General features: G+C 44.6%; 1 protein-coding gene across 9 annotated transcripts in view; it reads right to left on the bottom strand.

The window, feature by feature from the left end:
• ACER2 (alkaline ceramidase 2) overlaps positions 1–23,726 on the bottom strand; it is an 82,107-nt gene that overhangs the window by 21,132 nt on the left and 37,249 nt on the right. For 4 of the 9 annotated variants that reach the window (XM_060199615.1, XM_060199616.1, XM_060199618.1 and 1 more), the window contains 2 exons: positions 18,700–18,837; positions 15,607–15,778 (listed from right to left, as the gene is read on the bottom strand). In XM_060199615.1, coding sequence (XP_060055598.1) covers positions 15,607–15,778; positions 18,700–18,837 — 310 coding nt within the window. Of the gene's footprint in view, positions 1–8,031; positions 9,394–10,964; positions 15,779–18,699; positions 18,838–23,726 lie in introns of those variants that run through there. The other 5 variants (XM_007535705.3, XM_060199622.1, XM_060199621.1 and 2 more) reach the window with 4 other exon arrangements.

Genomic DNA, 23,726 nt, shown 5'->3' with positions numbered 1-23,726 from the left:
CCTGAAGAGTATCGTGGATGTTGTGCTATAGCAGTGACTGCATTTCTGGGAAACTGAGCAGAGACCCCACCTCGGGCCGCCTTTATACTGCCAGGAGTCACCCACCAAGGCCCTGTAGGATGAGGCAACTGAGAGAACAGAGTACATAGGAATTTCTGCTGTCCAGCCCAGTTGGCCTGCCTGCATTGCCCCCTGGTGGACACTCAGGACAGCACCTCTCGGACTCCGAAGATGAGCTCATTGCTCCTCCTTCTGCCTGGAGCCAGTCTGGAAAACTTCTATAAGAGCATCTTTTGCCTTTGTCTAGTCCCCATGAGCAAGGGTATCACTCTGAAGTGACCAAGCAGCATAATCACAAGGATCTTTCTGAGTGGTAGAGACAGCATAATGGTTATGCAGAAAGACTTTCACACCTGAAGCTGCAAAGCCCTTGCCAAATTCAATTCTCAGGATCACCATAAGCCAGAGTTGAGTAGTGCTCTGGTATAAAATGTTTGGTTAATTAATTAATTAATTATAAAAGAATTAATAAATATCAGGGATCTGGGTGGTGGTGCAGCTGGTTAAGCACACAGGTTACACCACCACTCATGAAGCTCTACCCCCTGCAAGTGGGGACCAAGAGCTTGAACTCAGGTCCTTGTGCGTGGGAAGGAGTTCATTCTAACTGATGCTCCACCAACTGGCCCCCGGACCATGAATTCAGTAACTGGTGTCTTGGGCTAGCAACATAGCTCACTTGGATAATGTACCTGCTTTGTCATGCACGGGGGCTAGGAGAGAGATCTGGGCCAGATGCTCCTTTGAAGCCTCCAGGATGAAGCATCCAAACCAATACCAAACTTCTAAGCTCCCAAACTATATTTATATTATTTATTTATTTACTTATTTATATTTATTTTGAGTCAGATCACTGCTCAACTTTGACTTATGGTGGTACAAGGAATTAAACCAGAAGACCTTGGAGTCTCAGGTATGAAATTGGTTTGCCTAACCACTATGCTATTTCTCCAGTTTATTTCTGTTTTAAGCACATGGTGCATAGATTTTTTTTTTTAGTGGTTTAATGTCGGGAAATTGTGAGGAGCCTCACAAAGCACCCTGCATTTTTCTGCCTCCAGGACACTGGCATTCCTTAAAACATTAAGCCAACCACCTCTGCTCCACCCTGCATTCCTGATACTATGGCCTATCTACATAATCATTGTTTAGCCTGAAAGACCCCCACCCATTCCATTCCTTTGATCTATCTTCTTTCTACCCTCAAGACCCTCCCTGCCTGCAGAGTAGTATTAATCCTACCAGTTAAAACCCTCACAACAGTTGCTAAGGAAGTTCCTACCTTCCCAGCCCCCTTTTGCCTTTCTCCACCCCTTTCCTAGCCATTTCCATTTCCCACTTGCCACTTCCAGGTCTGCCCTTTAAAAGCCTTGGCTCTCTGATCAATAAAGAATTGCATTGTCTCACCACCACAAGCTTGGTTCTTGAGTCATCTCCCTCGTGTTGCTGAGTGAGTAGCAGCCCAGGCTGGCTCCGGTTGAGTTCTCTCCAAACCAGAGAGTACATGCCCAGGAAGAGACACCCCCACTCTAGCCTGGCAGTTTAATAAAGATTAATAAGATTGTGGGATAAAAGGGTTACAATTCCATACAATCCCCACCACCAGAGTTCTGTATCCCATCCCCTCCACTGAATGGTTCCCTATTTTTTTTATCCCTCTGGGAGTATGGACCAAAATTATTTATGGGGTGCAGAAGGTGGAAAGTCTGGCTTCTGTAATTGCTTCTCTGCTGGACATAGGTGTTGGCAGGTCAATCCATACCCCTAGCTTGTCTCTATCTTTCCCTAGTGGGGTAGTGCTCTGGAGAAGTGAGGTTCCAGGACACATTGGTGAAGTTGTCTGCCCAGGGAAGTCAGGATGGCATCATGGTAGTGTCTGCAGCTTGGTGGCTGAAAAGCAGTATGGTATAAAGCAGGAAAAAATTGTTTAATAGTCAAGAACCTAAAGGTAAGAACATAGAAGATGATACTAAGGGTCTTCATTTGGGAAGAAGCTAGGAAGTCTATTTTAGGTATATTCCAAGGGGCCCATGATTTTACTAATTTTTGCTGGAGCACAACAGTTAACATGCAAGTGGGCTAAAAGTATTATCTAGAAAGATGGTGTCAACATTGAGAATAGGAGTAGAGAATTGGATCAGGGCAGAGAGTAGCTTCCAAATATGAGGAAAGTATATAAATATCATGAACTATAAAACCCATCAATCTGACCTAGGGTTCATATCTATTCATATTTAACACAAATACACCTATCCAAAAAGATACGTGTACACCTATATTCATATCAGCACAATTCATAATAGTCAAAATCTGGAAGCCACCCAGGTGTCCAACAATAAATGAGTGGCTGAGAAAACTGCAGTATATATACACAATGGTGTCCTACTCAGCTATTAAGAATAATGAATCTGCCTTCTTCCCACCACCAGAATTCCATATCCCATCCCCTCCCCTGATAGTTTTCCTATTCTTTAACCCTTTGGGAATATGGGACCTTCTTCAACCCATCTTGGATGGAGCTTGAAAGAATTATGTTAAGTGAGATAAGCCAGAAAGAGAAAGATGAGTAACAAAAGTTGAACAGAAAAAGTAACAAAAGAAGTAACAGAAAGGGAAACACAAAACAGAATTTGACTGGGTTTGGAGTATTGAACTAAAGTTAAAGACTCTGGGGGAAGGGAGGGAAAAAGGTAGATTTTCAGCTCCAGTGTAGCGGGGCTAGGGGTAGGGACATAGACCTTTGGTGGCAGGAATAGTATATATACGCCTATTAAATTCTATCTTATAAATCACTATGTGTCGGGCCTTAAGCCAGCCCCCCCACTGCTCTGCTCCATCCTCCATTGCTGATATTATGGTCTATTTACATAATCATTGTTTTGCCTGAGACCCTCCCTGCGTGCAGGGTATTAATTAATCCCACTGCTTAAAACCTTCACAACAGTTTCTGTGGAAGCTTTCTACCTTCCTGCTCTTTCCTTTTCTCCACCCCCTTTCCTAGCCATTTCCTTTTCCGACTTGCCGCTTCCAGTAAAAAATTTATAAAAGCGTTGTCTCTGATCAATAAAGACACATTGTGTTCCCACTCCGCCACGAGTGTCTGGTTCCTCTCCCATGTCGCTGAGTAAGCAGCAGCCCAGGTTGGCTCCAGTTGAGTTCTCTCCAACCCGGAGAGCACGTGCCCAGGAAGAAACACCCTCACGCTAGCCTGGCAACTATGTATTCAATATGAAAGGGGAAAACAGATTGAATATCTCAAGCTCTTCAAATGCATAGACATCAGTTCTGAGTATATATTCCTTCAATCTAAGCACTTACGATTTCAAATTTGTAAACTGGTTGAATTCTAACAAGGGGTTTAAATTGTTACTGCATTTCCAATAATAACTTCTAAAAAATATTTAATCACCCATAATCTTAGACCAGGGAGACCAGAAGCAACCACTCCTGTCAGTATCTAAGATATTATTATTTGTAAATAGCATTAAATGACATCAATCATGGTGAGGCCTCCAATGGTACAATAAATCCCAACCATGGGATTTTTAAAGTAAACCAAGCTCCCAAATGACTTGATTATAATAATTATTATCTATTGCCTTCTTAAACGCTAAGATAGCAAGGAATTTTCCTCATTCTCTTTAGAATCTTTCTTTCTCGCAGTCCTGGAACCTCTGGGGCTTTACTTGTTTTTCTTCATGCTTCTCTTGATTTCTATCATTTGATTCTGCGTCTGCTGGCCTCAACCAAATCAGTGCAACCAGTGCCACCTGGCCATGTTTCACTTCAGACTATGTCCAGAGACGCCAAGCCTGGGATGTCAACCCTCCAGCTCTGGTAAGAACTTTCCTCATGGGTGAAGGGTAGATAGCATAATGGTTATGCAAAGAGGCTATCATGCCTGAGGCTCCAACATCCCAGGTTCAATCCACCACACCACCATAAGCCAGAACTGAACAGTGTTCTGGTAAAAAAAAAAAAAAAGAAAAAAAAGAAAGAAAGAAAAAGAAAAAATAGTAACTTTCCTTGCTCATAGGACTTCTTAGTTCCATTTTGGATAGCACACCTCCTCATAAAGTTATAGAACCTAGATAGGCACATGTACACATGTATCCATAAGTTAGGGGAAAATATATACCTTAAAGTGAAGTGTGTGATATTCTGCAGTGAGTAGACTTCGACTCAATAAGTGCAGCATGTAGAAAGACCTAAAAAAGACACTATAATATACTTAATCAAATATTTTCTACTTAGGCCTGGATATCGTACTCTCCTACCCCCTACTTCATTTCCCTCACTCACTCTAAGACTAGCCTTGTTTGATAAAGTAAGGTTTACAAAAAGCTGGATAAGGGCACACTTTAATGCTGGCCCATTTGGTCACTACCAGGCCACCCCATCATCTAGGAATCCTGGGATTCCTACATAGATATGATGGGCCTAGGCCTCTAACAAATCCCTCTCTCCACAATCACCAGTCATTTCCATCAGGAACATCATCCTAAGCCCTCTTGTGGGCCTCTACAGGACCTTGCCCCCACTGTAGAGCAGCAATGGTAAGGAGTCCCCCATTCTTCAAAGGGAGACTGAGTCAACATGCTTTGCCACTCAATGAAGACTGGTCCTGAAATGAGTGCAGCCTAGAATGTTCCTAGCTGTGATCATGGACTGTGAGCTCAGACTGGCAGGGTTGCAGAGGTTACACAGGCTCTGTGCATAGTTCTTTGTTACCGTAGTCACAGGAAGCTCCCACTCAGACTGAGAAAGGCAAGAATACCCAAGGAGACAGAGGAAAAGAGCAGATACTGTGCCTCCCCTGTGCTCTAGCTACCAACCCTCAAGTGAAGCAGTAGCCTCAGTCTTGCTACATGCAGGTGCTGGTCCCAGTGCCACGTCCTTACTTCCCAGGGACCATGCAAGGCTCATAGAAGGTGCCTGGTGGGCCATACTGCCAGCTATACTTCCCACGGCAGACGATCCCACCAATGTGTCCTAGAGCCCCATTTCCTCAGATCCCTGCCCCACTAGGGAAAGAGAGAGGCAGAATGGGAATATGGATCAACCAGTCAACGGCCATGTTCAGCGGGGAAGCAATTACAGAAGCCAGACCTTCCACCTTCTGCACCTCACAACGACCCTGGGTCCATGCTCCCAGAGGCTTAAAGAATAGGAAAGCTATCAGGGGAGGAGATGGAATATGGAGTTTTGGTGGTGGAAATTATGTGGAATTTTACCCCTCTTATCCTATGTTCTTGTCAATGTTTCCATTTTATAAATAAATTTAAAAAAAAAAGGTTCCTGGTGGATGGATATTAGTCAGAACTTCAGCACAGTGGACACGGATCCTTCTTCTAGTTGCCAGAGCAAAGCAGGGAAGGAGTACAGAGGTTTAGGGGTGAGAGAGTATTCACCCACTTACTACTTCCGGGGTCATGGGCCTCAGACTCCTTCAGGAAAAATAAAATCACAAAATGCCCTAGGCTCCAATGTGCCAAGTATTTGGAAGCAGAACATCAGGGTGCTCATTAGGTTTAGAAGAGCTCACAAAAGTGGAACCCCAAACAGATCCTTCCTTGAAAGATGTCCAAGGGCAGGCAGTGGCGGACCTGGTTAAGCGTAAGCATTACAGACAAGGACCTGGGTTCAAGCCCCTGTCCCCTAACTGCAATGGGAAAGCTTCACGAGTGGTGAAGAAGGGCTGCAGGTGTCTCTCTGTCTCTTTCCCTCTATATCTCTCCCTCCCTTCTCAATTTCTCTCTATCTCTATCTAATAAGCAAATAAATATTTATTTTTTAAAATGTCCAGGAAGAGGCCAGATGGTGGTGCAACTGGTAAGTGCACGTTATGATGCTCAAAGACCTGGGTTGGAGCTCCTGGTCTCCGGGGTAACCTTCATGAGTGGTGAAGCCATGCTTCTTCTTCTAGCGTTTGCCCTTCTTCCGTAGCCAGTCAACAGCATCAGGTTGAGCCTGATGTAAAGTTTCGAGACCTCCTTTGAATCTGGAGAGGTGGCAGTCGTTGACTATGTGGGTCATAGTCTGTCTGGAGCCGCAGGGGCAGTTCGGGTCATCTCTGGCTCCCCAGCGATGGAACATAGCGGTGCACCGGCCATGGCCTGTTCGATAGCGATTGAGGAGGGCCCAATCATAACGTGCTAGGTCAAAGCCGGGTTGACGCCTGCAGGGGTCTGTGATGAGGTGTTTGTTCTTTACCTCAGCTGACTGCCAACTCTGTTTCCAAGAGACTGGAACAGAGAAGTTCAGTGTAGGCGTAGGGGACCAGATTGGGTGACAAGATGTCAAGCGTTGGACAGGGTGGGCGAAGATATCCGCGTATATTGGCAGGTCCGGTCGAGCGTAGACGTGGGAAATGAACTTAGATGATGCCGCATCCTGAGGAATAGCTGGCGGGGTGATGTTGCTAAGAACTGGCAGCCATGGAACTGGGGTGGAACGGATGGTTCCAGAAATTATCCTCATGGAGGAATATAATTTGGAATCGACCAAGTGGACATGGGGGCTACGGAACCATCCTGGGGCACAGTATTCTGCAGTGGAATAGCATAATGCCAGAGATGATGATCGTAGTGTGGAAGCGCTCGCGCCCCATGAGGAGCTGGCCAGTCTTGCAATGATGTTATTCCTCGCGCCCACCTTTGCTGCAGTTTTTATGAGATGTTTGTGAAATGACAGAGTGCGATCGAGAGTAACGCCAAGATAGACTGGCTGGGCTTCATGCTGGATTCTCTTATCGCCAAGCTGCACATTAAGCTCACACGAGGCCGAGGCATGGTGTAGATGGAAAACAGATGATACCGTTTTTGCAGTGCTAGGGATTAGTCGCCATTTTTTACAGTAATCAGATATCAGAGACATGTCTTTCGTGAGTGTTTCCTCGAGGATGTCGAAGCCATGCTGCAGCTGTCTCACTCCTCTATTTCCTGCTTCCCTCTCAATTTCTTTTCTTTTTTTTAAATTTATTTTTATTTTTTTTTTAATTTTCTGCCTCCAGGGTTATTGCTGCGGCTCAGTGCCTACACTACAAATCCACTGTTCCTGGAGGCTATTTTTTCCTTTTTGTTGTCCTTGCTGTTTATCATTGTTATTATTATTATTATTGTTGTTATTGTTATTGCTGTCGTTGTTGTTGGGTAGGGCAGAGAGAAATCGAGAAAGGAAGGGAAGACAGATGGGGGAGAGAAAGACACCTGCAGACCTGCTTCACTGCTTGTGAAGCGACCCTCCTGCAGGTGGGGAGCCAGGGGTTCAAACAGGGATCCTTACGCTGGTCCTTATGCTTTGAGCACTTAACCCGCTGTGCTACATCCCAGCCCCCTCAATTTTGAAAGAGAGAGGGAGAGGAAAAGGGAGACAGAGAGAAGGAAGAGAGAGAGGAAGGAAGGAAGGAAAGAAAGAAGGAAGGGAGGGAGGAAGGGAGGAAGGAAGGAAGGAAGGAAAGAAGGAAAAAGGGAAGGAGGGAAGGAAGGAGTAAGAGTGGGAGGGAGGAATGGAGGGAAAGAAGGAAGGGAGGGAGGAAGGAGAAATCTTCCTTTTTAAAAATATTTATTTATTTATTTCCTTTTTGTTGCCCTTGTTGGTTTTACTGTTGTTGCAGTTATTATTTTTGTTGATGCCGTCATTGTTCGTTCGATAGGACAGAGAGAAATGGAGAGAGGAGGGGGAGAGAAAGGCAGACACCTGCAGACCTGCTTCACTGCTTGTGAAGCTACTCCCCAGCAAGTGGGGAGCCAGGAAAGGCTCGAACTGGGATCCTCACACCGGTCCTTGCACTTTGCACCACGGGTTTACCGCCTGAGTCCCGGAAGAAGTGTTTCTTGAGGGAGTCAGGCGGTAGCGTGGCGGATTAAGCGCACAGGGCCCGAAGCCCAAGGTAAGGATCCTGGTTCGAGCCCTGGATCCCCACTTGCAGGGGAGTTGCTTCACAGGCTGTGAAGCAGGTCTGCAGGTGTCTATCTTTCTCTCCCCCTCTCTGTCTTCCCCTCCTCTCTCCATTTCTCTCTGTCCTACCTAACAACGACGACATCAATAACAACAACAACTACAACAACAATAAAAAACAACAACAAGGGCGACAAAAGGGAAAATAAATTAAATAAATAAATCTTTCTTGAAAAAATGTCCAGGAAAATATCATGGACTCAAAAGAGGTTATCTAACCTGTGAATGTTTGCAGGCAATTATAATGAGTATTGGGTGCGACTGGCAATATGGGTTTCCCTTGCGAAGCTAAGCAATACTGGAGTAGTCCACAAGATGGCAGTATTACTCCATGAATTTCTCCAGGCCCCGCCCTGGTTTCATTGGTGTTTCTCCTGCTACTAAATGTCAGCATTGCCACCTTGCTTGTCTGTCAATTCGTGTTTCTGAACTTACCTTCTGTCACTCTCCCTTCATCAGTCCTAATACAAAAAGTACTGATGTTGTTACTCTTTGCTATTTTTGTGTCTTTATTGCTCTTGTTTCCAAAAACGAAAACAAAGTGGTTTGAGAGAGAAACATGATAAACCAACACTAAGAGGGAGACCTAGAGGGAGCGAGAGAAAGAAGAGGGAAGGGAAGGGAATCCTTCCCTTTCTGTGAATTAATACTCAGAAGACTTTACAAGCAAGGTAAGTGCAGCCAGGCTTTAGGGAATAGTGAGAGACAGAATCAGCCTGAGCTTAGTTCCCTAACAGGAGGCAGAACTACGAGTCCTGGGGTGGAGGGCGGAGGTTTGAAGAGAGTAGAAGGGCCCAGAAAAAAAAAAAAAAAAAAAAACATTTTTATGGAAAAATTCAGAAGCACAAACGTAAACAGAATAACAGCTCAGGGATGGCACAGCTGGCAGAGATCTACAAGCATGAGGTCCCAAATTCAATCCCTGGCACCAAAATATGCCCAAGTGATGCTCTGCTTCTCCCAACCATTAGTAATTTGCTTTTACTTGTTAGGTTAAAAAAAAAAAAAGTGGTAGAATAATACCTTAACCCAGAAATGTTCATAGTGAGTGTCTGATACTATACACCAGGAAAGAGACAGTGAAAGAGATTTAAATCACAATTCATTGTGCAGTCCTAAGTGTTCAGTTCCCAGAACTTAGATCTGCCCCTGTTCAAGCCTGCCACCAAGCCTCTCTCTCTGAGGGTAGTGGAAAAAGTAGAGCTCTGGTGAGCACCAGAAATGATTTGAATTTTGGCTTAGTGTCTTGTCACACAGCAGTTCTTGCTGGCTGGCTTCAGTATTATCTCAGATTATCTCAGCATGTGCCTAGGGAGAAGATAGTTTCTATCAGATTGTCAAAAGGTTCTGTGGTCACACTTCTTTCCTTCACTTCTACAAGGAAGAAAAACAAATTAACGGGCAAACCTAGCAGCTTTGGAGGTGGTACAGTGGCTGGCTACACAGAGAGTTGGGCTTCTACACAGGAGGTCCCAAATTCAATCTCTGGCATCACATGTGCCAGAGTGGTGCTTTGGTTCTCTCATTCCTAAATATATCTTTTGAAAAAGAAAGAACAGAAAAGGTCACAGTAACAAGGGGTTGGAATTACAGCTCTGAGGTAGCTCTGAGGTAGCTCTTTGAATAAGGTTTAATCACTGACACACCTCTCCCCTCCGTCTATATAATACTGATAATACTTGCCCAGTCTTTCTTTTTTTCTTTTTAAAAGAAACTTATTTTTTGATTTTTTATTTTTGAGAGAGACACAAAGAAACACCAGAGCACTGCTCAGCTCTGGCTTATGGTGGTGCGGGGGATTGAACCTGAGGCTTTGGAGCCTCAGGCATGAGTCTCTTTGCATAACCACTGTGCTATCTACCCCCTCCCCTAACCCAGTCTTTCACCTCTGATGGCCACATATTTTAAACACAATGGTCTATGAATTCTTTAGTAAAATTACAATCTCAGGAAATTAAGTAAAATAGGTAGGTACCAAATTTTTCTGCTAAAGTCAATAACTATCTTTAAATGGTACATGGTCTGCTCAGTGCATGGGTAAAATCCAGAACAGATTAGTTTTCTGTATTTGAGTTTATATTTTCACATGGCATAACTATAGAATTCCTTTTTAAAAATATTTATTTATTCCCTTTTGTTGCCCTTGTTTTATTGTTGTGGTTATTATTGTTGTTGTCATCGTTGTTGGATAGGACAGAGAGAAATGGAGAGAGGAGGGAAAGACAGAGAGGGGGAGTGAAAGACAGACACACCTGCAGACCTGCTTCACTGCCTGTGAAGCAACTCCCCTGCAGGTGGGGAGCCGGGGCTCAAACCGGGATCCTTCTTCCGGTCCTTGCGCTTTGCGCCACCTGTGTTTGACCACTGCGCTACAGCCTGACTCCCAAAATATATTTATTTATTTATTTATTTATTTATTTATTTATTTATTTATTTATTTATTTTCCTTTTTGCTGCCCTTGTTGTTTTTTATGGTTGTTGTAGCAATTATTATTGTTGTTGATGTCGTCATTGTTGGATAGGACAGAGAGAAATGGAGCGAGATGGGGAAGACAGAGGGGGGGAGAGAAAGACAAACACCTGCAGACTTGCTTCTTCTCCTGTGAAGTGACTCCCCTGCAGTCCTGCAGGTGGGAAGCCGGGGGCTCGAACCAGGAACCTTACACTGGTCCTTGTACTTTGCGCCACGTGCGCTTAACCCGCTGTGCTACTGGCCGACTCTATAGAATTCTTAATAAAAAAAAAAAGAAAGAAACCTGCTTTGAGTATGCTATACTATTTAGATGTACTGACTTCATAGTCCTGAGAAGAAACCCATCGGTTAACAAATAATAATGATACCAAGGGACTTGGGCCAGTGCACTTTGCTCTGTCATTCATTCAATGCAGTTTTCACTACAGACATTGCAGAGATTATTTTGGAAATAAACACAAGCACAGACCTATTCATTCACAGAAAATGCCACTTGTGGCTTTTAATATTAAACAAGTGTCATTGTTCACAAAATAATGTATATATATATATATATATATATTGTGCAAAAAAAAAAAAACATTTCTAAAAGTCTTAAGTCACTCCCAAAACAATGGAGATTTTAAATGGCAGAACTCTCTTCTGCAATATACCCCTATATATAGTAGAAAGTATAAACATGGCACCTCTATCTAAAAATAAAGTATTTGCTCTGGTTACATGTTGCATTTCTAAAAGTCTTAAATATCGTTTAGCCTATATGGGAAGATAGAATTCAAAGAGTCCTTCAGAATAGGGGGTTATTTTGAAGTCTGTAGAACAATGTCTAGAACCTCCATTGAAAGTCCCAGTATGGCCCAAGACATCTCCTTGGCCAGCAGGAATGGCAGCACCCAGCAAGAAAAATAAACTAAAATAAAAGGTCCCGAGTTTATTTAGAGAAAGGGGAGCAATGAGAGGGGTTCTGGTTGGGCCAGCTTCAGCCCTCCCCCGCCCCCCAAGAGATGATTCCATATAGCCCCCAAAGGAAAGAACTAGGGAAGACTCAAGTCCTGGGCTCAGAGCCTCCAACATGGCATTGGCTCACACCCGTATGAGGAGTTGGGGAGAGAGGTTCTCATACACCTGAGAAATCCAATACACAAAACTGGTGACTGTATTTTTTTTTCTTCCACAAAGCCTGTGTTTGATGAAGATCAGGCTTTGTTCCCCAACAGAATATGTTTGACCTTTAATCTCTGATCATGAATGTTTTAGGCACTCTTGCAAGGAACATAGAGTTATCCCAAAATGTAGTCCATGAATAAGAGACTCAGATAACTCAGCTCCACGCATGTCACATCAGTTCACCAAAGTGATTGCTCTTTATAATATAATCATAAAAGGGAGAATATAATCAATTATTTTTTCAGGAATCAATTCTTAATCAAACATTATAAGACAGGAATATTGATTTAGATGGTTACTTGGTAATGTAGTTTTGGTTTTTTTTAATATCCTGAATCCAGTTCCTGCTGGTTATGGATATCGGGCAAATTCTAACCAGAACAAAAATCTAAGAGTCATGTAAGTAACTACCAGGGCTTGACTCCTAACGCCCCAATCTCCACTTCCCTGCATTATCAGTACAGAAGAAAAGATTATTGATTGCACATGAATTAATGGAATAAGTCATTCTCTTTAAAGGAAAAATCTGAGAACTTCAAAACACATAAAACCAAACATTTAAGAGCCATTTCCCATGTGCCATCAAGCTAGGAGCAGAAACATTTTAATCAGTAGAATTCAGTCCATTGTCTCTTAGGGCTCATTCACATTTAGCTCGATTACAAAGGAAAACTCAGTAGTCGGTGTCAAGATCCAGTGATGGGACTCAAGTGTTCAACTAACTCTAGTGTTTTCATGAAAAAATACGCAACTACTATTTAGACTTCTTCAAGGTACAGTCAAACTGCCAGCTTTAAAAACACATCTATTTATAACTATGTTGGGGGCGGGAGAAAATATGCCCCCGCCAAATAATAATGGTTGTCCTTAGGTAATGAAAATATAGGTACTATTATACGTCAGCTTTTCAGACTCTCATGCCTGAGGCTCCAATGTCCCAGGTTCAATCCCCTGAACCACCATAAGCCAGAGCTGAACAGTGCTCTGGTTAAAAAAATAATAATAAAATAAAATAAATAAAAATAAATAAAAACTATAGGGTTTGGTTTTGTCTTTCTCAAATATTTATGCCCTCCCCTCACTTTCTCCCTCAGTGCTCAATTCTTTAAAATCAATCTCTAGAAGGGCATACTGCTTTTCATAAGGAAAGCATCCTTCCTGACATTTTATCTTAATCATTTGAGATGGGGTGGAAATAACTCTATAATTAGGGGCATATACTGCCTTCCTTTACCTGTCACATTTGATCTCTATTTTCGAAAGACACTCAGAAACTTCCAGAAGGGCAAGCTCAGCATACTGTGTCTGAAGCAACTCTTCCCCAGGGAACTAACTTTTTACCTGATAGAGAAATGTTCCTGTCCCTCCACCATCACCACCGCCTCCCCCCATAGGACCGCGCACGCACACACACACACACACACACACACACACACTGTTGGTGCAAAGGTCAATCCTCTGACTAACCCTCTAGATAGAAACTAAGCTTCTCACACAGATAGCCTACCTCTTCACTCTCTGCTTCTCATCTACACTTCCATACATACACCAAGTTCCTAATGTGGAGAATGTATGAGATCAGAACTCATGCTTGCAAAAGCAATCCAAAATTATTTCATAGCAAACCCAAGAGAATTTCACAGCTGCTTCATACACCGCCCAGGTTTCCTAGAGGAGCATCTGAGATTCCACAGTTCCACACATATTTTAGACCAAAATAAGGGACATGTAGAGCTATCAAATTTGCTAACCTTGGAAACTACCATTTGTCAATATGGATTTTCTTTTGTGATATATATGTATTTATTCCCTTTTGTTGCTCTTGTTGTTTTATTGTAATTATTGTTGTCGTTGTTGGATAGGACAGAGAGAAACTGAGAGAGGAGGGGAAGACAGAGAGGGGGAGAGAAAGATAGACACCTGCAGACCTGCTTCACAGCCTGTGAAGCGACTCCCCTGCAGGTGGGGAGCCGGGGCTCGAACCGAGATCATTGTGCCAGTCCTTGCACTTTGTGCCACATGCACTTAACCCACTGCGCTACCGCCCGACTCCTGTCAATATGGATTTTTCACTCTCTGATATATTACTATGGAAATGACAGAAATATAACCCTAAAACAGCTTTAAGTTGATAAACTATAACATGTTTCAAATGTTAGGGTTCAATAAATACAACTTACTGCAAATAGGGTTCTACTAATTTGGAAACCACAGAAATAGGGGGCCAGGCCGTGGCACACCCGGTTAAGCACACATATCACCATTTGCAAGGACCTCGGTTCAAGCCCCCCTCCTGCAGAGGGTCCGTTTCATGAATGGTGAAGCAGGTCTGCAGGTGTCTATCTTTATCTCCCTCTCTTTATCTCTCCTCCCCTTCTCAATTTCTCTCTGTCTTATCAAAAAAGAAAAAAAAAAGCAAAGGGGAAAAAACAGGGGGAGGATGGCCACCAGAAGCAGTGGATTCATAGTGTAGGCACCAAGCCCCAGCCTTAACCCCGGTGACCAAAAGAAAGAAAGAAAGAAAAATAAAGATGTAGAATAAAGTCATTGGCCTTTAAACTCCAAATCCAGTTACTTGTCAGAATCTTCACTTGAGACCCTGTGCAGATTCTAGCCAGAGAAAACCATTCCTGGACATGCCCTTCCCCACCCCCACCCCCAACTACCACTGCCCAACCCTGAGCTAATTAAGCCAGAGGGACATAACTTTGGTGACCACACCAAACGGACATGTCTGCCCTCCTCTCTCCCTCAGTGGAACGTTGCAAAGTAGGAGATGCCTGAGTTAAACTGAGGGTCCCTGAGGTCAATACTTCCTGCGTCACACCTTGAAGGCAACTCTTCGATTGTCCATTCAGCCAATGAGACTTATCCAAAGAGGATACCACCAGAGGGCAACAGGCTGGCCCCATTGCCCCCGTGGCCCCCAACGCAGCCCACACTTGAGAAAAAGACACACAGGAACCCTGGCACATGGGGAGCCTCCAGGGCATCGTTTCTGGAATGAATACTAGAGAAGGAAGAGATGCTTGATGGTCATTTCCAGAAAGAGAGCACACAGGAGGGTCCAAATGAGAAAATGTTTCCAAGAATTCCCATTTTCTCCAGATTCCTAACTCTCCCTCAGGATTTTTAACTCACCCTTTAGCATAGAGGCCAAGCTACGGGGGGTAGAGGGGTGGGGGGGGGGGGGGTAAGGGTCTGGCATCTGTGTGCTTGACAAGTTCCTGGGCTGGGCCAGTGGAACACATGAAATCAAAAGTGAAAAACGGTGCATGGCTTGGAGAATGGTGTCTTTGGCATCGAGCGTGTCTTGTGAGCTTTGCCTTCACTGGAAGCCAACAGTCCAGCCTCTCAGCAGACGATGCACCCCAACCCTGGGCTGCTGAGAGCTGCAAGCCAGTCTCCTCAGCCACATAACCCGACTGTGCTTGACGTGCTTGGTTTGGTTTTAGGACAGTTTCTCACAAACGAAAACCTCCAGTGTCTTCCATCAGATACTCAGGGGGGTCCTGTCCAGCAAGGGGCTGTCTGTCAACAGATGTCCCCTCCAGGAGTGTGTGGGAATGGTGGGGGGTATGCAACTCTTTCCAAGAAGTGAGACACTGTGCGGCTGGGGGGTCCCCAAGGAGCTACCCTGCCACCACCAACCACACAGGATGCAGCCCGTCAACCTACCCTCCTGAGAGTGACTTGAGACAGACCCAGCGGCCCTCAGCTCTCCAATCCCATCTCTGGAAGGGAGGAAGGACATTTGGTTCTTCTCAAGCATAATGGGGTCCTGGTGGTCCACACACATGCTATTGAGAACCCAAAGGAAGAGAATTTTTAAGACAGACACCACCTCCAACTCTAGAAATCCCCTGTCTTTGTAAGAAGTGAAGCCCAGTGCACAGGGGAAGATAAGCAGGGGAGCAGCCGCAGCCCTGCTGTCATGTGATCTTCACCTGGGACTTCTTGCTGGCACACAGAAGGGACACATAGGGGACGCCGATGAAGGCCCATCTCTCACTCGGCCAGAACTTGATGACCGGACCTTGCTCAGGGATCTCAGAGGCAGCATCGAAGTAGGCAAAGCACACGCAGCCCAGGTAGGCAGCCAGGCAGATGAGGATGTGCCTGCAAAAGGAGGCCACAGGTGAGACTCCTCTCAACTTCTCTCTGCCCTCTGACGGAAAGAGAGAGAGAGAGAGGGAGGTCCAGGAGGCGGCACAGCAGCTAAGGCACTAGACTCTCAAGCATGAGGTCCTGAGTTCAATCCCCAGCAGCACATGTACCAGAGTGATGTCTGGTTCTTTCCCTTTCTCCTAGCTTTGTCATTAATAAATACATAAAATATTTTTTTAAAAAAAAGAAAGAAAGGAAGGAAGAAAGGAAGGAAGGAATGAAGGAAGGAAGGAAGGAAGGGAGGGAGAGAAAAAGAAAGGGGAGAGAGACAGAGGGAAGGGATGAGGGGAAGGGAGGGGAGGGATGAAGGGAGGGCAAGGATGAAGGGAGGGAAGGGGAGAAGAGAGGACGGGGTGAGGGATGTAGATAGCATAATGGTTATGCAGAGAGACTCTAGTGCTTCAGGCTCCAAAGTCTCAGGTTCAGTCCCCTGCACCAACATAAACCAGAGCTGATCAGTTCTCTGGTTAAAATAAAACAAAATAAAATAAAATAAAATAAAATAAAGTAAAGTAAAGTAAAATAAAGTAAAATAAAATAAAATAAAATAAAATACTTCCATAACTGAGACTCTAAGATCCCAGGTTCAGTCTCCAGCAACACCATAAACCAGAGCTGGGCAGTGTTGTTCTCTCTCTCTCTTCCTCTCTATCTCTCCCATTAAGATAAATAAGGAAATAATTAGGGAGAGATAGAGAGAAAAAGGAGGAAAGGAACAGGATTTTTTTTTTAAATTATCTATTTATTCCCTTTTGTTGCCCTTGTTGTTTTTTATTGTTGTAGTTGTTGTTGTTATTGATGTCGTCATTGTTGGATAGGACAGAGAGAAATGGAGAGAGGAGGGGATGACAGAGAGGGGGAGAGAAAGACAGACACCTGCAGACCTGCTTCACCGCCTGTGAAACGACTCCCCTGCAGGTGGGGAGCCAGAGGATCGAACCTGGATCCTTATGGTGGTCCTTGCGCTTTGTGCCACGTGCACTTAACCTGCTGTGCCACCGCCTGACTCCCCCCAAAAGGAACAGGATTTTAAAAAGGGGGGAGAAAATGGCCAAATGGATTCAAAAACAGATTTGTTATGCAGGCACCAGACCCCAGCAATTACCCTGTTGGAAAAAATTTTTTTTTCGAAGGCTGAGTGTGGCCAGAAAATGATAAAATAGAAGCAAATAGGCTGTGTGAGAATGCTCTAAAAGATTAGTTTCATGAGAGCAACAAGCCTGCATATGCTGACTGGGGAGAGTGTAATGGTCATGCAAAAAGACTTTCATGCCTGAGGTACCAAAGGTCCCAAGATCAACTCCCAGTACCACCATAAACCGGAGCTGAGGGGGCCGAAAGGTAGCACAGCGGGTTAAGCCCATGTGGCACAAAGCACAAGGACTGACATAGGGATCCCGGTTCGAGCCCCTGGCTCCCCACCTGCAGGGGAGTCACTTCACAAGCGGTGAAGCAGGTCTGCAGGTGTCTGTCTTTCTCTCCCCCTCTCTGTCTTCCCCTCCTCTCTCCATTTCTCTCTGTCCTATCCAGAAAAAAAAAAAAAAAAAAAAAAAAAAAGCAGAGCTGAGCAGTGCTCTGGTTACTCTCTCTCCAGTAAATAAATAATTCTGTTTTTAATGAGAGCCAGTTATATCTCACAGTAGACACAAGGAAATACGTCCAAGGGAATTCAGGCAAATTCTTTCAAACAGTATGCTTTTAGGTATCTCCTGATGGAAGTCAAACTTCTAAGGGTCTCACCAAGTTTTATGACCCTTTACCACTAAAATCCCCCCCTCATGCTATTGCTTTTTATTAAGTTTGGTTTTTTATTTTTTTTAATTTGCTTTCATTTTTACATAAGAGATCAAGAGGGACCAGGGCACCACTCAGCTCTGGCATATGAGGTGCTATCTGCCCAGCCCCAAGGTGCTAAAATTGAACCTGGGACCTCACACATGCAAGTCCTATGCTCTACCGCTGAATAACTCTTCAGCAAGATACTATCAATTTACACAGGCTTGCTTGCTTGCTTGCTTGCTTGCCAGAGCACTGCTCGGCTCTAGCTTATAGTGGTGCTAGACATTGTAGCTGGGATTTGGGGCGAGTCTGGTGTGAAAGTCTTTTTGCATAACCATTATGCTATCTCCCCAATCTAGCAAGGGACATTCTAAAGTAGAATTCTTCTGGTTTGTGGTGTCTTTTGCAGTCATGAGCCATGGAGGACAGAGCAGTAAAGATAACTCATGGTTTGGAGTTGAAGCTGCTTCTAGGAAGACAGCCACTCAATCTTCTCCTCGGCTTTTGAGTGTAGGGCTCTGCATACTATTTTGTGACCTGCTTCTTTTTAAAAAACCTGAACACTGTCTCCTAAGCATTTCAAAGAGGAAGTGCTCTAATTCTCCACTAGTGAACTTGTGGTACCTCATCCTATACAATTCACCTCACTTTTCCAGGCTTCTATCTCCGCCTGTCAAATGAATGGGTGTGACTGTCCTGAAATGACCTATAATCCCCACAATCAGTGGGCCACCTCTGTCCTTACATCACATCTGTCCCAGGATTCCCCTGTTCTCTCTTAGAGCTCTAGCTAAAGTTCAGGTTACAGGCTCAGTTTTCAAGCTCCTTTATGCTTTAATAATGGAGTGAGAGGTGAGAGACCACAGATCTGAAGCATAAACTGTTCGGTTTTTTTGTTTTAGCTAAGCTAGTTCCCCAGAGCTGATTCTAATTTTGGCAATATTTTCTGTTACTTCTGAAACACCTGACGGTCCATGTGAGGAGAGGGCTGCCTGTCGCCAACCCCTGTGCACCCTGGCGGGCAGTGAGGGCCTGGCCTGTGTGTAGACATCTGTCTCACAGCCTCCCACCCCGTTCAGCCACACGCAGCTTACCACACACAATGCAGGTACGGAAAGTGGAAAGATGACAGCAGCTCACAGAAGGCTCGATCACTGATCCAGCAGAAGAGGGCGAGGGTCCACCAGAGACCAGAGAAGAGGCCCAGCTTAAAGACACGCACGTTGTCACACCTGCATGAGGGTTCAGGGAGCAACCTGCCATCAGTCTTGGTTTCCACCAACTTTGCTGGCCACTCCACTTCCTCACCCTCCCCAGCCCCTGGACACTGAAGTTCCTGCCTGACAGGTGCTCATGTCACATGGTAGGGTATGTCGCTATCATCTAGATTGATGGCTCAATGCCAAGTTTCCCAGCCAGACCTCTCCCAGACACTGGCTGCTGAACTCACCTACACCATTAATTCCTTGAAGTGTCTGCCCAATGTCTAGTATAGATGTAAGTATATCTGGCCCATAACAAACTTCTGACCTTTCATCCTGCCTCAGACCTGTTCTTCCAGCCCTCTTTGTGAAGTCATTCCCTGCTTTCTTTATAGTTATTTTTAAAAATTTGTTTATTATCTTCATTTATTTATTGGCTAGAGACAGCCAGAAATTGAGAGGAGTGGAGATAGAGAGGGAGAAAGACAGACACCTGCAGACCTGCTTCACCACTCACAAAGTGCCGGGCTAGTGTGGGGGTGCCTCTTCCTGGGCGTGTACTCTCTGGGTTGGAGAGAATGCGACCGGAGCCAGCCTGGGCTGCTACTCACTTAGTGACACGAGGGAGATGACTCATGAACAGAGCTCATGGTGGTGAGGCAATTCAATTCTTTATTGATCAGGGAGCCCAGGCTTTTAAAGGTCGGACCCAGAAGTGGCAAGTCAGAAAAGGAAATGGCTTGACATGGTTTGGAAAGTGGCAGAGAATGGCAAAAGGGGTCTGGGAAAGGTAGCTTCCTTAGCAACTGCTGCAAGGGTTTTAACTAGTAGGATAAATAATAATACCCTGCAGGCAGGGAGGGTCTTGAGGATAGAAAGAAGATAGATCAAAGGAATGGAATGAGTAGGGATCTTTCAGGCAAAACAATGATTATGTAGATAATAACGAAGCAGGCCATAGTATCAGGAATGCAAGGTGCTTTGTGAGGCAGGGAGTCTGATAAGACAAGGCAAACCTTTGGGGTTCCTCCTGTCCCTCCTTGCTCAACCTCTCAGTAGAGAGAGAGACTGACAGGATAGATGCACTCCTCAGGTCAAGCCCTGCCAGGTTCTATCACATCCTTACAATTTCCTGACAACAAAGATTTCCCACTGCAGGTGGGGACCAGGGGTTTGAACCCAGGTCCTTGTGCACTGTAACATGCTCATTCAACTGGGTACACCACCACCCGGCCCTCATTCCCTGTTTTCACAGGCTCAAGTCAACAATCTTGAAGTCATCATTCTCTTTCTCATATACCCACATCCAACCTATCAGTTCTATCTTGAAACAGACCCCAAACTGTGGACTGGGCAGTGGAAAACTTGGTGTGCAATGGCCCAGGTTCAAGCCCCCATTCCCACCTGCAGAGGGGAAGCTTCAGGAGTAGTGAAACAGTGCTGCACCCCTCTCTCTCTCTCTCTCTCTCTCTCTCTCTCTCTCGTTGGGATATTGTGCAGATGTGGTTGAACATTGGCAGGGCCCACAAACCACTATATTTCCATGCAAGTATTATTTACATATCACCACCACGTTATCCCCTCAGGGTATTGCTAATCCCCAGCTTTCTACCTTCCCAGAATGCCTTTTTCTTTTCTCTACCCTCTTCCCTAGCCAATTCCACCCCAACTTGCCACTTCCGGAATTCTCCTATAAAAGTCACTTCTGTTTCTGCTCTTTCTTCTTCCCCCTCTCTCTTTCTCTTCCACATCCTGACCTGAAGAAGGGCTAGCGTGCATAGTGGGAGGCGGCCATTCTGCTAGCTCCACGTGGCCTAAACTCACTGTGCTCACACCTGACTCTGGGACGTCCGTATGAATAAAGATTTGCATTCCTGCTCCACCACGAGTTCCTGGTCTCCTCTCTCCGGCGATGCTAGCCCGGCACTCTCTCTCTCCTCCTTCCCTCTCAATTACTCTGTCTTGATCCAAAATAAGTAAATAAAATGTGGGGCCAGGTGATGGTGCATCAGATTGAATGCACATGTTACAATGCACAAAGTCCTGGGTTCAAGCCCCTGGTCCCCATCTGCAGGAGGAAAGCTTCACAAGTGGTGAAGCAGTGCTGCAAGTGTCTCTCTCCCTCTCTGTCTGCCCCTTCCTCCCAATTTCTAGCTATCTCTATCCAGTAAATAAACAAATAAAGATAAGATACTCAAAACTCAATGTCTTCCCAACACTTCTGCCTGGATCCAAGCCACCCTCATCTACGGCCCAAATTATGGCAATCCCTTCTGTCTGCCCTCACTCCTAGAATCAGCTCTCAATACTCAGCTCAAACATATTCCATGTCTCTCCCTTTAAGCAGAGAGGAAAACTAAAGGCTCTCAGTGGCTGCCAGCCTCCCTTTCTGGCCATTCCTTTGCCCTCCACCTCCTTTCCATGATAATCTACCCTCAAGTTCTGTGCTCATAAGCACCCACCCCCAGGCATCCTGACTGGTCTCAAATATCAGATATGTTCCTTCTGGTAAGGGGAGAAAGAGAGAGAGAGAGAGAGAGAGAAAGAGAGAGAGAGAGAGAGAGAGAGAGAAGACTACAATGCTGCTGCACCACTCCATCACTCATGAAACTTCCAACCCTTGCATGCTTCTCCCACTGGTATCAGGGGGCTTGAGCCTGCATCTGCACACACAGTAAAGCATGCACTCCACTGGGTGAACTATCTGCCCACCCCACCACCAAATCTTAGCATTTAATGTTCCTGCACTTGGAAAGCTCTCTCCCAGATAACCATATGGTTCACTGTCTACAATCTTTGCTCAATGTTTCCTAGCCACTATTCTTATTAGAGGGTTGGGAAGGTAGAATAAAGGTTATATAAAAACACTTTCATGCCTAATGCACCAAAAATCCCAGGTTCAGCAGATGACCTCACCAATGTGTCCCAAAGTCTTACCTCTCCAGAGCCCTACACTCTAGGGAAAGACAGAAACAGGCTGGGAGTATGGATCAATATGCCAACACTATGTCCAATGGAGAAGCAATTACAGAAGCCAGGACTCTCACCTTCTGCACCCCCCAAAAAAGTTTTATCCATAAAGAAATAAAATAATAAATAAATAAATATTTAAAAATTTTTAATTTTTTCTAAGTAGAACTTGGACTGGAGTTGGTATATTGCACCAAAGTAAAAGACTCTAGGGTGGATGGGGGGAAGAATTCAAGTCCTGAAACAGGATGGCAGAGGACCTAGTGGGGTTTGTGTTGTTGTGTAGAAAACTGAGAAATGTTATGCATGTACAAACTATTATATTTACTGTTAACTTTAAAACATTAATCCCCCAATAAAGAAATGTAAAGAAAAAAATTTTTTAACAATTTTGGTCCATACTTCCTGAGGCATAAAGAATACAGAAGTTTCCAATGGGACATGGAACTTTGGTCTGTATGGAATTATACTCCTGTTATCTTACAATCTTGTTAGTCATTATTAAATCACTAATTTAAAAAAAAAAAAAAGTCCTGGGCAGAGGGTAAATGCACAATGGCTATGCAAACAGACTCTCAAGCCTGAGGCTCCAAAGTCTCAGGTTCAAGCCCTCGCACCACAATAAACCAGGGCTGAGAAATGCTCTGGTAAAAATAAAATAAAATAAATCCCAGGTTCAATCTCCAACATAACCATAAACCAGAGCTGAGCAGTGCTTCAGTAAAAATAATAAATAAATCACATCACCTGTCTCTACCCTGTAAGTAATCCTCCTTTACTACTTTTTTGGGATGCACTGGATCGACCTTCTCGTGGTGCATCCCGTGAGTACCCATTCATTGGGGAAACTGACGATCCTTCCTAGCCGACTGAATCCACATGGATCCCAGTCACTTTCAAAGCCAGCAACAAGCAGCTCCTGACAGCTTTCAACCTGACGCTGTTGACTGGCTACGGAAGAAGGGCAAACGCTAGAAGAAGAAGAACTACTTTTTTCCTCTGAAGCAAATATTACCCTTCTCATATCTACTATTTTACCTATGTATTTGCTTATGCTCTGTGCCCCCACCAAGAGCTTGTACTCTCAGCACTCAGGACAGCGCTGGGTACACAGCAGTCTCCAAACAGTTGCTGAGTGAAGGAATGAACTCCTAAGTGTCCACAGGAAAATTCTATCATAGTTCTTTCTTTCCTTGTTACCCAGCTGCTCGTAAAATGGGTGCATCCATTCATGAGGAGGATGTCCAGAGGCTGAGGGGCCATCTACACCCTTCCTTCCTGAGGGTCTCCTCCCCACAGCAGACCTTAGGCCTTGGTCAGTCAAGATCTCTCCAGACCCATGATTCCACATGTCTGCATCCTTGAAGGGGATTCTATCTGCTCATTCATGTTTGTTACTGCCAACTGTAAACCATCATCAAACCAATAAAGGGGGGGGGGGAAAGAAAAGAAAAACAGAAGAACAAAAAAAAAGTCAACAGATTTCCCTTTCCCCCTAGCACACTTGAAATGACTCACCCTCACGCCAAGCGTTTCCTCTCACAGGAGGCACCCTTCACTCTCCATCCCCATTCCTACACTTCCTCAGGCTTTGGTCTCAAGGGCTTTTTTTTTTCTAATTTTTTAATTCATGTACATACATATTTTTAAAAATTAATATTTTTTAAAATTTTTTAATTATCTTTATTTATTGGATATAAACTGCAAGAAATCGAGAAGGAAGGGAATGATAGAGAGGGCAAGAGACAGAAAGACACCTACAGCACTGCTTTACCACTTGCAAAGCTTTCCCCCTGCAGGTGGGAACCTGGGTCCTTGGGCATTGTAACATGTGCACCCAACCAAGTGTGCCACCACCCAGCCCCTCATACTTACAAAAATTTTAAATATTTTTTAAATTTTTTTTTAATATTTATTTTATTTATTTATTCCCTTTTGTTGCCCTTGTT

This window comes from Erinaceus europaeus, chromosome 10 (genome assembly GCF_950295315.1).
Source record: "Erinaceus europaeus chromosome 10, mEriEur2.1, whole genome shotgun sequence".
NCBI classification, from domain to species: Eukaryota; Metazoa; Chordata; class Mammalia; order Eulipotyphla; family Erinaceidae; genus Erinaceus; species Erinaceus europaeus.
This window is presented reverse-complemented; position numbering and strand designations above follow the sequence as displayed.